Source organism: Eutrigla gurnardus (genome assembly GCF_963514095.1).
Source record: "Eutrigla gurnardus genome assembly, chromosome: 11".
In the NCBI taxonomy this organism is placed as follows: Eukaryota; Metazoa; Chordata; class Actinopteri; order Perciformes; family Triglidae; genus Eutrigla; species Eutrigla gurnardus.
This window is the reverse complement of record NC_139925.1, coordinates 12,297,735-12,311,741: the sequence shown is the minus strand read 5'-3', so window position 1 is coordinate 12,311,741 and position 14,007 is coordinate 12,297,735. Positions and strand designations below refer to the sequence as shown.

Here is a 14,007-nt window from a genome sequence, read left to right as displayed (position 1 = left end):
TTTTGTTAAAAACTGTGAAAAAATGCCGAGCTCATTGATGTCTTCAAATGATCCGAAACCAAAAAGATATTCCATTTAATGTCAAACGTGATAAAGAAAAGCAGCAAATCCAGACAAGCTGGAAAATATTTGACATGATTGTTAAAAAAAAACAACTGATTATTAAAATAGTTGTTGATTCATTTTCTGTTCATCTATTGATTATTTGTTTGTTGCAGCTTCTTTTCTGAACGGAATTTGGAATATTACCCACAATGCAACCTGCATGCCGACAGCTCAGTCAGGGTGAGATATGCTAGCGATGACTAACGTAGCCTCGGGGTGTTAGCCACAACCAGAGGTGAGCAGACTGCAGATGTCCCCGAGATATTTCTCATTTTCAAACTTGTGGTCAAAAATCCCAATATCATTCAAGTAAGCAGTAAATACAATTCAGAAAATATAAATGGAGAACAACGGTAACACCGATTCTAATGACACTGCAAAGTAAAAGGATTTACATCCTTACCTGATTTACGTTTGCCGGAGCCTCCACAGTCCCTGGAAAAGAAACAACACCAGAAGAGCATGGTCAGTATGAGCACGTGCGTGTGCAGGAAAGATCAGAACATTAATACCACTTGATCAATCCAGTAACAGGTTACAAGTAAATCTCTGCCTGGGACCCTCTGAATGCTGTTGGCACACAAGTACCAGCCAAACCCTCGTTGAGAATGCATGCAGAACTTGACCCACCACCGGAGGGCGGGAGACGGGGTGGGACACAGCATGCAGGCATGTGGGGAAGGAATACAGTAAGTGTGTCAAGGACGGTGACGAAACACATCGTCAGAGAATTTCTAGTTATTAGAGCACCATGCGGGTATGTATTTGTTCAAGTGGCAGATGTGGTGTATATTAGGGTGATGCAGCTGCCTCTGTTTAACAGAGCAGCATCTATTTACTTGACAACAACGGTATCATATCCCCTTGATAAGTCCCATTCATGTTTAGATGTGAAAGCGCCTTTCTGTTCCAAAGGCTGAAAGGCTGAGTATTAATATCTATGAACACGCTCTGTGCCTTCATGCTCATCGGGGCCAATTTGCTACCGACTCTGACTTGCACATTTATTACTGTACGAGTCTGTGTGCTACTTGTTTTGTCGTTGTTTATTATTATTTCAAGTGGAACAGATCATTTGCATAATTGTAACACTGTCACTATTGTTGGATTTATTCAGCCTGGGAAAATATGAAACTTCTTAAAAGTTTCATATTTTCTAAAAATAAAACAATGGCATAATGAACGGATGATTAATAGATGCAAATTCTTTCATTAATGTGTCGTCAGTTCAATTTGAATGGCCATGCTTCATTTACTGCAGTGCAGGTACGTAAGTGATGATTCTTTCCATAATTACTCACTCCAGATTGATGAGAATGTGTAATACATGTGGGAATTCATGAAACATTTCACAACAGACCAGCGTTTCTGAACCTGGGTCTGTGTGTGGTTTGTAGCTTGTTGGCTGGCTGCATTTCCTCGTTTAGTTAACTGAGCTGCAGAGAGAGAGAGAGAGCTGAGGTGAAGCTGGTTTGACACAGATGGGAACAGACACCTGGCTCTCTGAAGAGGCCAGCAGCAGGACTGGAGCCACGGCCGGTTATGGATATGAGTACATGTTTGGTACAAACCATGTGCAACATTTGTCAGGTTACAGCTTACTCATCCATCCTTTATGTTTCATGAATTCTAGTTAACAGGAAAAGTAGAATTTTGTAGTAAAACTATGTTGTTTTATTATAAAACGCTATACTACAAAGAAGCTGGTTCACGCTTAAAAAGGAAAATATGAAGAAATATATATAAATAAAACTGTAAAATTACATTGAAACTGTAACTCAGTCTCTAGAAACCTTAATAAAAGGATTATCCTTGTTCAAAATAAGAAACACTTGCTTAATAAAAACTTTTCTCTTTTTTTATACCAATAACTGTATTCCTCTGTTACTTAAGATAAAGTCATTTTTGGCACAAGACTTCTCCGTTTCCAGATGCATGAACAAGTATGAGTTATGAGATATTTCCAATCACACATGTAATAGCTTACAGCTCAGTTCAGCTTCATTACGTACTCAATGTTGTAATAAAACAACAAATTTAATTTGATTATGAGACAGTAAAAAATGTTCTTCAAGCAAATTCCATACTGTGGAACCTAATGTCATAACCTTCTATACAATATCATGGGCAAAGACCACAATGTTAAATATTCAAGCAGAGCCAACATAAACAGCTTTATAGTTTATTCAAAAAATAAGCATAACCTAAGCATTTTGATGCACAAAATATCACTGAGATGACAGATAGTTCACTGATTCCAGGATGGTTAGTGTTGGTATTTCCAAACGTGGAGCTATTTCAGTATTTCAGGAGGTGTTTCGATCAAAATTTGGTACAGTGGAAATTAAATTGAGGCAAGCACTACGCTGTAGAGAGTTAGGGAGAAGTGATGGAGATAAAGTGGATGCTTGACCTGCCCTGCTAGCTTGAGACCTTTAGCACAGAGCTGGAATAATATACTTCCCAGAGGGAGACTGAGAGCACAACTCTGGCTTTTCACGCCTTTCCCCCTATCACCAGCAAAATCTAATAAATGAGGGGAAGGTAAGGGAGCGAAAATATGTCCAAACACTATTAAAACGCTTAAGACATTTCCTCTGTGTTTTAGAGGTACGTTTGAACCTGAACTTGGGAGATAGTCATATAGTTCATGTTTCATCACGTACACATCCATGCCAGGAGATGCATGAGCTGAACACGTCATTAAAAATCCAAGCCTCAGAGTTGAGAATAACCATCTGTTTGCACATAACTGCAGCTCACTCTTGGTAGGTGGGCCTATTAGAAATGGAATGTGTGAGACATTAGTCCTTTGCTCACATTTCTCAGCCAAGTCAAAGTGTCTGCCCTGCTTTATATGTACATTACACAGACACTCCTGAGTGACCTAAGATTGACCTCTGCAGAAGTGACCTCCCCTTCAGGGGTCAGCAGGTCGACATCATTGAAACAGGCAATCATTATGATCGGAGGTTGGATTTGCATACAGAATGGGTGTAGGGGACATACATAAGCTTTAGGTTGTAAGGGAAAACATTTGAAAACAATGTTATTGTGCTAATCACGTGTTTAAACATTATCTAATCTCACATTTAGAGACAAAAAGCTGGTTGCCACAAGATGAATCATTACATTTTAGGGTTAAGATATGTTTTTTTGTGAGGTTGGGTTGAAACAAGGTCGGACTGGAATACTCATGGTTGGAGTGTCAGTCTTGCAATATCTAGTAGGGACCTGTTTAGGTTCTCAAAGTTAGGGTTAGTGTTGGGGTTAGGCATGTAGGGGATATCATCAAGTCAAAGGCTACAGTAAATCTCCATGAAATTAAGGTAAGGCTTTCAAATTCACAAACTCATGCGGAGGACATCTGGCACGCGGTCCTTGCTGGGAGACGTCTAAGAGGCCGCGAGCTGTTGCAGGTTGTTCTGCCATCATTGTTATGATGCCAGACGGGTGCATTTATTTACTAGTATAATTCACAATCATGCCATTGCCCTTGACCAAGTTGCTGGCGTCAGAACTGCAGATTGCGAATTACTATTTGTCTGTGTGTTGTGATTGCCTTTCTACACCAATAGCAAAGACAACAAATCAGCTTTTTATCCTTTATGTTCAATAGAACACACACACACACACACACACACGCACACGCACACGCACACACACACACACACACACACACACACACACACACACACACACACACACACACACCACACCACACCACACCACACCTCATCTCAATGTTATGTTACTATCTGTCATTTATCTGCATGCTGTTTCACCAGCATATTGGATGGCTCCCTCTTGTGATAAAGCAACATCACATGTTGAAATCAGTGCAGTGACAGCCTTTGACCATGAGATGGCAGTAGCAGATGAGGGTTTGACAAAACATTTTAGCTGCTGCTGACAAACAGTGGAGGAAATACTCACAAAATACCCGAATCATGATTCATGATGGACAAAATGTCACCCATATCATTTGCCTGAGTATTATTCACTTTCCTTGTAATAGAGACAAAGTGGTTTGATTGGATAAATGTTTAATTGCTTTTCACAGCCTAGATCATGTTTTATTGACTGGGACACTCCCAGAAATAGAATTCCTTACTTTGCCAAAAACGTGACTTTTCAATTCACGTCATTTATTCAACTTTTTTGGTTTAAGAATAATAATTAATGTTTCTTCACGTACCTAACACACTGTCATTTTATGGCATCACAAGATTACCTTTTCTGTGATATTGTGAACTTGTGAAACAAAAGAACAACACCCATAAAGTCATGCTGAAATCCAAATTCCAGGTCCCCGGTCGAGAACTGAGAACTTGGGTGGCATAGCTTTTAGACCTCAACGTCTCAATTTAAGTTGAGATCCTCCGAGACTGGAGGAGGATCTTGCTTTGAAGTGGGATTAACATGAATGGGAAGCGGGGGTTAGAGGTGCTGGGCCTGGTGGTGCTGGAGAGAGCACTTGTGAGGTTACTGCATTTTTCTCCTCCTTTTTCTTTTGTTTGTACACTTCACACTAGTGATTTCACTACACACTAGTGAAGTGTACAAACAAAACAACAAAACAAGAGAATTTAAATCTCTACTATCACAAATCTACTTCGACTGAACATAAATCAAAAGGAAATAATATAATATAAACTGAACATAATCTAGCAGCCAGCCTGTAACTACTCCCACTCTGACTTTGAAGTAAGTGAGACGAGTTAGACTAGCTTAAGAGCGTTATCTGCTGAGACTTGAACTCTCATGACATCACTGACCCTTGCGCATTTGTTTCGGGGATCAGGTGTCACCTCCCAGAAATCATTATTAATAAAACACAGTGCCTCTCAGCCAGCATCCATCAATCAAGATGAGTTAGTGCGGGTGAAGGGCATCCGTTCCAGCTGCTGAACCACACACAGTCTGCTGCTGCTGCCAGTGTTTTTAAGCAAAGGGCGTTGTTTAACATCGAATGGTTTGTGTAACAGAGATTAAGCTATGGCTCAATGAATTCTGAAGTATATGGTGGCAGTTACTTACTCTGTGGGAGGGTTAAGATCATCTGACTTGGTCTCAAAGAATTTAAGGACCTCTTCACTTTGGGAAATGGCCAAGGGAAGCTTCAGCAAAGCCTGCGGGTGAGGCGGAGAAGACAGAACATATTCAAGTTGACCGTTTCAATGGTATGAATGGCATCGAGGAACCAGTTTAAAACACTGCATCATTGTGCAATCATTAAAATGAGATCGCCAGGCGGAGATGAGGAGGATGTGGAGGGGAAGGAAGAAGGCTCTGAGCAAGCAGAGAGGGTTAAAACAAAGGAAAATACACAGTGGTGATATTGTGTAACAACCGCCTGTCTCGGCTGAATGCACGTTCAAAATGAAATACCTCAGCCCACAACACTTGAATCGGAGAAGACATACTTAAAGAAACTATATTAAACGGAAATCTTCCAAGCTTCTTGTCTTGAATGAAAACCGGTTCCACACTTAGCAACGCACCTGCCTCCGCATTCCCTTCTCTAGCCCGACAAATGCTTTAAGTCTGCTGATTCATTTTTATTCTTTGGATTCTGTATTACCCCCATGTGCCCCCATTTCCCTTGTTTCCTTTATAGGCTGCCTATTTACATTGGTGACAGGAAATGACCAGTGCAGATAGAGCCTTTGCCTTTCCTGCTGCGACTGGTGGGGGAGACATGCCTTGGAAATACTGTGGCAAGTGTTCTGGCAGTAGAACGTTCAATACATTCATTCCTTTGTCATCAATATGAAATCGTTTCTACGTCAATATTGACACACTGATGATAGGTTGACATAGAAAAAGTTCCCTGCCAAAACTAAGAAGTAAACTAAACATGAGCGATCAACCTTTACTTACAGGGAGGTCTGTTGTGTTAAAAGCAGCAGTTGTTACTGTGGACTGAAAGAGGACACAGAGGTCTTTGTCTTACTTTGCAGTAATTATCCAGGTGCTTCAGCCGTCTGACGGCCACATCCCTTATGTGACTTCGGCGAAACAATACTTTACCTGAGGAAAAGCAGAGCACTGTCAGTTGTAAATACATCTCCAAAAACATAAAAAAAAAAAACCTGAATAATCAAAATTTCAGAACATACTTGTTCAAAGGCTTGCTATTTGTTAGGCATTCATAAAAATACTACCACATCACCAGAGAGCCCTTCATAGCTGAGTGGATTCAGGCATTTAGAAAGTACTGATGATTTGTATTTGGTTGGAAAATAATACAAAAAAATATATATATAAATCGCAAATACACTGTTGCCCATGAAGTCAGAATAAATAGTTTTCTGACACACTCCTCTGTTTATTCCTATGTAAATGCATCACTAATCACTTTTGACCTGGTGCAGTGATTACATTATGTGTCCCAATTACCCAGGTGAAATGTATTCATGCATTACATTTGGTCGGTGCTATAAAAGACAAGACATTTGCAAATTACTCAAACTTTATGGGCGACCCTGTAATAAAACAATAAAAACACCAGCATTTATGTGTATAGCCTTTTAGAAAATGTGATGTTTGCACCACAGAAGTAGGTAAAGTAGCATCCATTGCATACATGTCTTAAATCTTTAAAAACAGAACTTCAAAAGGGTCTTCTAACCCAGACATTAATGACAGCAGTTGCAAAAAAATGACTAATCCTCAGTTTATAACTCTTAGGAGCCAGGCTGCTACTCCTACACCAAGCCCACTTCACAGTAAAGTGTTCATGCTGTTATCTGTGTTTTAGGGAATACAGTTCACCCAATGTCGGGCTTATAGAGAGATCAAAACAGTACAGGGCGGATTCAAGCAGTTCAGCTCGTCTAACAAAGGATCACTTCACTGCTCTCTTCTGCTTCTGCTTCTGCTTCAGTTGATCAGATTAGACAAATCCCTCTTGGCCAGCCTCCCAACCCAATGGTAGATCCTAAATTGATTTAGCTTGGGTGGAGTATGTCAGCCATGACAAAGGTAATGCTTTCACACCTACATACCCGTCAATCCAAGACAATGTTTTGGAAATAACACCCATTCATGAAGGACATGCACATTAATAGGCAACAATCTGCCTGATGGCAGGTGTCGTATAACTTGTTTTCATCTCTTTGGGTATATGTGTACTATTAAAATCTTCATTAACTTTCAATAAATACTGTCATTTTAATTACATGAAGGTTATGATTAATATTATACATTGTGTATGTATTACCACAATAACATTAGCATGGCTTCTTTCTCATACATCCCATAGCCCACTCCACATACCAACCTGTTCAGGATGACTAAACACCAATACATATCACACACACACACACACACACACACACACACACACACACACACACACACACACACACACACACACACACACACACACACACACACACACACACACACACACACACACACACACACACACACACACACACACACACACACACACACACACACACACACACACACACACACACACACACACACACACACACACACACACACACACACACACACACACACACCTGAATCCAGTCTAATCTCTACTCATATCATCACATTACTTCACTAAATAAATAAACACTGTTTTTCATCTAAAACTAACACAATATTGATATCAGAGCGTTATGCTTGCTGTGACGCTCTGCATTTATCACCTGGCAAAAAAGGAATAATCCTCTTTTTGGGGTCCTTCTGTCCTCCTTCAAGTGGGAATTGGTCGAGGATTCGCATCTGCAACAGCAAGGGAGAAAGTAGAGACACAAACATGAGTTGTGCAGCCAAACATGCGTTTTTGATACTACGAAAGAGATACATGCCGGTGTAAATGGCAGGTATAGAAGAATATGAGTGATCTCAGTTTTATTTTCATCTCATCCTAATATTCCTCTCTCTTGTACTGATCAAGTGTCCTACTGATATCCTGTTTGATTGTGGTTAGCTTTTGTTATTCTGATTAGAAGAAGTATTTCCCCTAGATCTTGAGAGAAAAGACCTTTTGGTTTTCCCCCCTTCCTGAACCGACTTCCGAGAAATTTTCCCTCTCAGCTCTCTCACATCAATTATTTAGAGCCCGATGAATGGCCCCTGTCGTGACACGGTGTAGAGAAACCAGTCTTTCTTCTCAGGAAATATTTCTCTCGAAAGTAGGTGTGAGTTGATTCAATACAAATCTATTCCTCACACCTTTCTCTTTCGTTTTCTGTGTAAAACTCTGACTAACCCCAGTTCCGTCAGGATTCTACAGCAACGCTGTGAACTTCTTTCCTCACTGACAGTGATTAAACCTCATATGAACCAGCCACAAAATTGGACCTGAAGAGTTTTTCTTCCACACAGGCAATCTTTATCTTCTAACTGTTGGATGGATAAACCACATGAACTGTCTTTTATTTATCACACTTTTACAGTCAAAGTTGAAAACGGAGGAATCCGAGATGAGGGCAGAAACAAAAAAGGGGGTTGCAAACAGGATCAGTCAACCCTTTTGTTACGGTACAAGAGTTCAACATGGGGTGTAATTACATATGGTCTGAAAAGCCACTGTGTTGTGAATCTACAATACAGTTTGACTTTTATCTCTAGGCCAGTAGGCAAGGTTACGTCACCCACAATTATCTGTTCCGCGGCGGGAGCAAATAACACCATCAGAGGAGATAATTAACACTTTGATGTTAACACTTGATACATCAGACCATTTGGGATCGATCTATTGAGATATATAAGGGGAGACAGACAGAAACTACAGGCCATCACACCAGCCTCAATGCCAAATTAGACCGGGGATATCGGGGTTTGCGGCATTAGGTGATCGATAAATGAGGGGAATATAATGACGCATCATTGTACAGCTTTAAAAAGGGTCTATACTAGTCTGATTAAAAACGGATACAAAGCATGCTGTGTCAAGTCTTAGGATTACAATTTGCAACTATTTCCTTCTATGTCTAGCAGTTCTAACTGTCTAAGCATCTGTGTACTCATCTGTAGCTGTCCCATGTGTACAGAGAACGTGTGCTGTGAAAGATGCATGAGGTCGTTTTGTTGAGTTCTGAAACAAACACGTATTGCAAATGTGCAAGTACGTGTCTGTATCACAGACAAGAGTCTGGTTTCCTCTCTGAATAAATCACAATACCATACATGCACAAGAGCATCCTACAGTAACAGCAAGCTCAAGATCCAGATGCTGCCCCTCCTTTATTTGTTCTGCTTTGCCTTGTACCAGATGTGCTCTGTTAAATAGCAAAGACTTTGAGCGTCATGCTAAAGCATACTCAACTGGAAAGGAGGAGACCAGGAGACTAATCTTGGTGTAAACCCAGCCAAAAAGAACCAGGTGGACAAACAGAATCAAGATGGGAGGTCAAGTGGGATCCGCTTTGTCTGCGCCTGCAGGAGTTGTTTGTAGGACTCCTCCAGTAACGGTGGTTTGGGTTTCTCCTCTTGTGGTTCTTTCCTTTCTTGCACACATCTGCTGCCTCTTGCTAAATCCCTAAATTTCTCTCAGGGCATGGCATTTTTCCCCATCCTCCAAAAATGTAGACAGTTAACAAGAAATGGGTTCTTTTGAAGAGGGCAGCCATCACCATTGTCCCCCGTTACAAACACAGGGTTTTGGGGGAAATTGTATTGTTGCCTTGTTTTCGTTTTCAGAGGATAAAACTCGCATTTCCAAGACTGCAGTGTCCAAAGAAAAACAACAAATCAGAGCCAGAAAATATCAAATGCAGCTGGTAATCACTGCATTTGAAGCTCATAACAACCATTTAAAACTGTCAAACTATACGTGTAGTGGAATTAAATGCAATTGCGAAACAGATACAATAAACTACAGGTTTATTCCAGCAGGCTGTCGCTGTAATAAACAGATATCATCAGTCAGCCCTATCAATAACCATCTAAAAGAGAAACCCAAATGCCCAAAGTACACTGCACTTAGAATCATAGAACAATCACAGGAATTTAGAGGGGGAGACGAGACAAAGAGATACTGAACTGGGCAGCAGACAAATAACCTGTTTTGACAGGCATCTCAGATGCGGGCGCATGTTGGAATGTTTGAGTGGGATAACAATCTCATTCCATCTTTGCGTTTGTGTTGTGGCATTTATTTGACAGTTATTTCCTGCAGAATTATTCTGATCATGAAACAGCCCTCTTGGTATGAAAATGGTTCAAATGTACCATGCATGTTGTTCTAAAACCTGCATTGTCATCAATATGAAAAAAAAAAGGAATATAAGCTCAGATGCGGTTAAATATGTTCCTTGGTGGCACCGGTGCTCCTAACATTTAGCTGGTCTGTTTATGTGTGTAGCAAACACAAACATATTTAGTCACCACAACACTGTGTGACATTTATGAGTATGTCAGACACCTTAGTATGAAACCAATATAGGTAATTTGCAGACTAATAACAGGGAAATATCAAAGTGTGACGTACAGCGGTGCTACTAACGTTACGATAGCAAAGACAGGAACGTGATTTGTCCGCTTCATCAACAACAGTGTTGCCCTTACTGACTGACACGCTACAGGTTATAGTGAGTTGAGCGAGGGATGGATTTTATTTTGTGTGGTGTTTAATAAAATCATTGTTGAGGTTGAGAAGTTTAGCTTGTATGCAATTAAGCACATTGACCAACTCACGCGCCAGCCATATACTAGGTTTCTTGTTTTGAGAAATCTTGTTACGTTTCATTCTGTGTCAAGAATGTAGCCCAGACAAATTATAATGCAGACCGAGTATAGCTGACCCTGGTCCAATTACTCAATCCAAAAATAATGGCGACGAAGGGATTTTTTTTTTTTTTAGTAGTAGTTCTTGTCCAAAAGGAAACCAGGCCAGCTTGCACACTCCACAATCTCCCTAAGGAATGCTGTGACCCATGTGCTCCGTCTGCTGTGGTTGGCGGGTGTGGAGGAGGGGAGACCTCACTCCCTTTCTCTATGACAGTAAACTCAGTTTGACACACTGACCAATTCTGCTCACGTCAAACAATATATATCCCTTTGACAGCAGAAACAGTTGGTGGAATTCAGGCTTAACAGTATTCAGCATGAAAACAACCATCTTTAAAAGGAGGAATGAATGTGCTCAACTCTGCACATGCAGACTTGCAGAAAAGACACAGATCAGCTGTGTTACGTTTTGTGCACTGGAGGGGCTTGAAACAATAGCAGAGAGTGCACTTTAGGACATCAATTTGGCAACGAAAATAAATGCCTCACCTCTAAAAGTCAAACAACATAGCTGCCTGTTGTCAACGAGGGGTTTTATATGACCAGCTACAGTGCTAGCTGATGTTGGACATTATGCATGATTGGCCACTGCTTAAAAGGCGTTTCTTGTTCTGTGACCTTACTTAGCTTTTCTGAATTTTCAATTAATCATTCTCTGATGAGATCATGGTCACATTGGCGAGGTCGAGAGTGTCAAATGCGTTTTTCTTTTTTTCTCTGTCAGCTTCTAGTTGAACATAAAACATGCGATTGTGCTACGAAGACAGAGAGCTGTGCAGTGCTGGGGAAAGATTGTAGGCGTCAGATAGCCGACACACAGACAAAAGCTCAATTTTTGCCTGGAGAACAGACAAATGTTTTATTATAGGCAGTAGAAAAGTGAGACTATAGGTAGACTCAACATTATTGAAATTGGAGACATGCAGCAGTAAAGTAGCCGGCTTATCTAAACTTTTCCAAGGGAAAGCAATCTTCCTCTCAGTCTTTATATCCAAGCATCCAAAGCTGCTCATTACCCCAACCCTTTCCTAACCACAACTTCCTCTTTATTTGATCCAGTGCTTGCTGGGACTGGTCCTTGCATTACATAAACTACACCATTCTTCTGGAGGTAGCTTCAAAGTAACTGTTCGTAATTATTATTTGTTGTAGAATTATCTTTAGCATCAAGAAGATGCTTTTTCCCACCACAGTGTCTGTCACTCTAGACACTTATGATTATGTTCATGTTATGACAAATAAAACACACCCTAAACCATTTGGCATGGACATCATGAGAACACTGTTCTCCACAGATTACCTTGGCCAAGACAAATACACCTCGGGGCAACAGGGATCTATGGACGTGTTTACAGAGATAAGAGAGACGCTCTGTTTGCATCAAATGGAACAGGGCAGAATTTCCATTGCTAATAGCAAGAGACCAGAGAACAAAGGGTTTCCTCTGCTGCCTCCAATGCAGCCAGCCCACCAGAGCCACGGCGTAGCACTGGAGAGTCTAGCAGAAAGAGTGATCAGAGAAGAGCCAGAGACAGACAAAACAAATTTGGTTACAACCCTTCACACTGTTGCTTAGGCATAGCTGACATAGGTCCCTGAGTTTGAGTCTCTAAAGCACATTTAACTAAGGTATTCCCCCATCTAAATTAATAGGATTATACCAAAAGGTGAAACCTCAATAAACAATTTAAAAGGTTTGGATTCATGCTGCTTGTGTATTAAGCGATATTAGACGTGTTCAGTTAATTTTGCCAGTACGACATACCTGTAGGTCAAAGAATTTGCTGTATCTCCTGTAGATGACATGGGAGGTGGAGTCCGAGTAAGTGACGTTGATGAGGTACACCTAGTGAGAGGAAGCACAAACAAAAGAGGCTCATTAGGAGCAGAGAGACAAAGACACGACGAACCTGTTAAGTTTGCCCTGACACATCCTTTCCTGCTGACATTACTTCAAGAGGTCCAATTTAGCTAATAAGTCAGCACTTAAACTATCATGCGTCAAATATATGAGATATTCTCTTCTTAATCAATTCATGATCACTATAGCTAATAATAATAGTGTTATACCTTGATACTGTGAAATCCTGACAAATTGAAATAAAAACCAAGTCTGCTCCGAGGTTCAGAAACAGAAGGCTGCACCTCATGCATTCCCATCCAAGCGCTTGACACAGTGTACAAAACATGTTGTCAATCAACTAAGACATCTGCTACTAGTTTGGAATTAAGTTTTCGGTCTTCACACAGCTCATTAAAGAAAGAGGGTGCAGCTAGGCAGAAGTTCTCCAGCAGCTCGCTAATTAGATGCAGACAGCAGGTCACGATACGCCCCCCAAAAGAACCTTGAACCGTGGCGAAAAGGGCAGTATAATTTATGCGACAGAAAACTCATCTGAGATCAACCCATCATTCTGGGCTAATTGATGTGTAATTTGTGTGCAAAGTCAGCAATGGAGCCTAATGCTTGCAACCAACATTACTGATCTCATTTCATGGAAGATTAGTACATTTCTTTACAGCAGATTCGAAGCAAGTAAGGGTTAGTGTGTGTGGGCTCATCTGGATTGAATTAGTATGACTGGTGGTCATATGTAGCTGACTGGCACATTTTAGCTCTAAATATTAAAGTCTGTATTTAGTAGGGCTGTCCTCGACCAAAGAAATGATTAGACTAACTAATAACAACTAATCGATTAGTTGGTTTACTCGACAGATCTGTAAAACTGAGTTTCTCCACAAGGAATCACACAAAAGTACCACTATAAATATTGTGATTACCAGAGACATGCTCATACGTTTCTTTGAAATAAGTCATTCCGCATTAAGAGGAGGTGGGCCTCATATTTAAGAGTGTTCATGATGTCACCTGCACAAACTGAAGATGTGCTATTGGCAAGGATCCCCCTCTGGCAATGTAAAAAAGGATTAGTTGCCATGCACTCTCTTGCTCCAGTGCCATGACCGCATGGAAGGAAGTCACACTAGAACAGTGGGGACAAAAGACAAAGGGTTGCTTCTTTCCTCTCTCAAACCGGATACGCATTTTCAGTTGCTTAGCTCATCGATAATGAGATTTTTTTTTTCTTCCCTCGTAGGGACTTCCCAGTCAACCCTCACCTCCGCCTTCCATCCCCAGGGAAAGTG

At 40.8% G+C, this 14,007-nt stretch overlaps 1 protein-coding gene across 2 annotated transcripts in view; it reads right to left on the bottom strand.

The window, feature by feature from the left end:
* Positions 1-14,007, bottom strand: part of LOC311021399 (SH3 and PX domain-containing protein 2A-like) — a 44,704-nt gene that overhangs the window by 26,025 nt on the left and 4,672 nt on the right. For both annotated transcript variants that reach the window (XM_084021949.1, XM_084021950.1), the window contains exons 2-6: positions 12,626-12,706; positions 7,773-7,848; positions 6,062-6,138; positions 5,146-5,237; positions 509-540 (exon numbers count right to left, since the gene is read on the bottom strand). In XM_084021949.1, the coding sequence (XP_083878075.1) occupies positions 509-540; positions 5,146-5,237; positions 6,062-6,138; positions 7,773-7,848; positions 12,626-12,706 (358 nt within the window). The remainder of the gene's footprint in view (positions 1-508; positions 541-5,145; positions 5,238-6,061; positions 6,139-7,772; positions 7,849-12,625; positions 12,707-14,007) is intronic.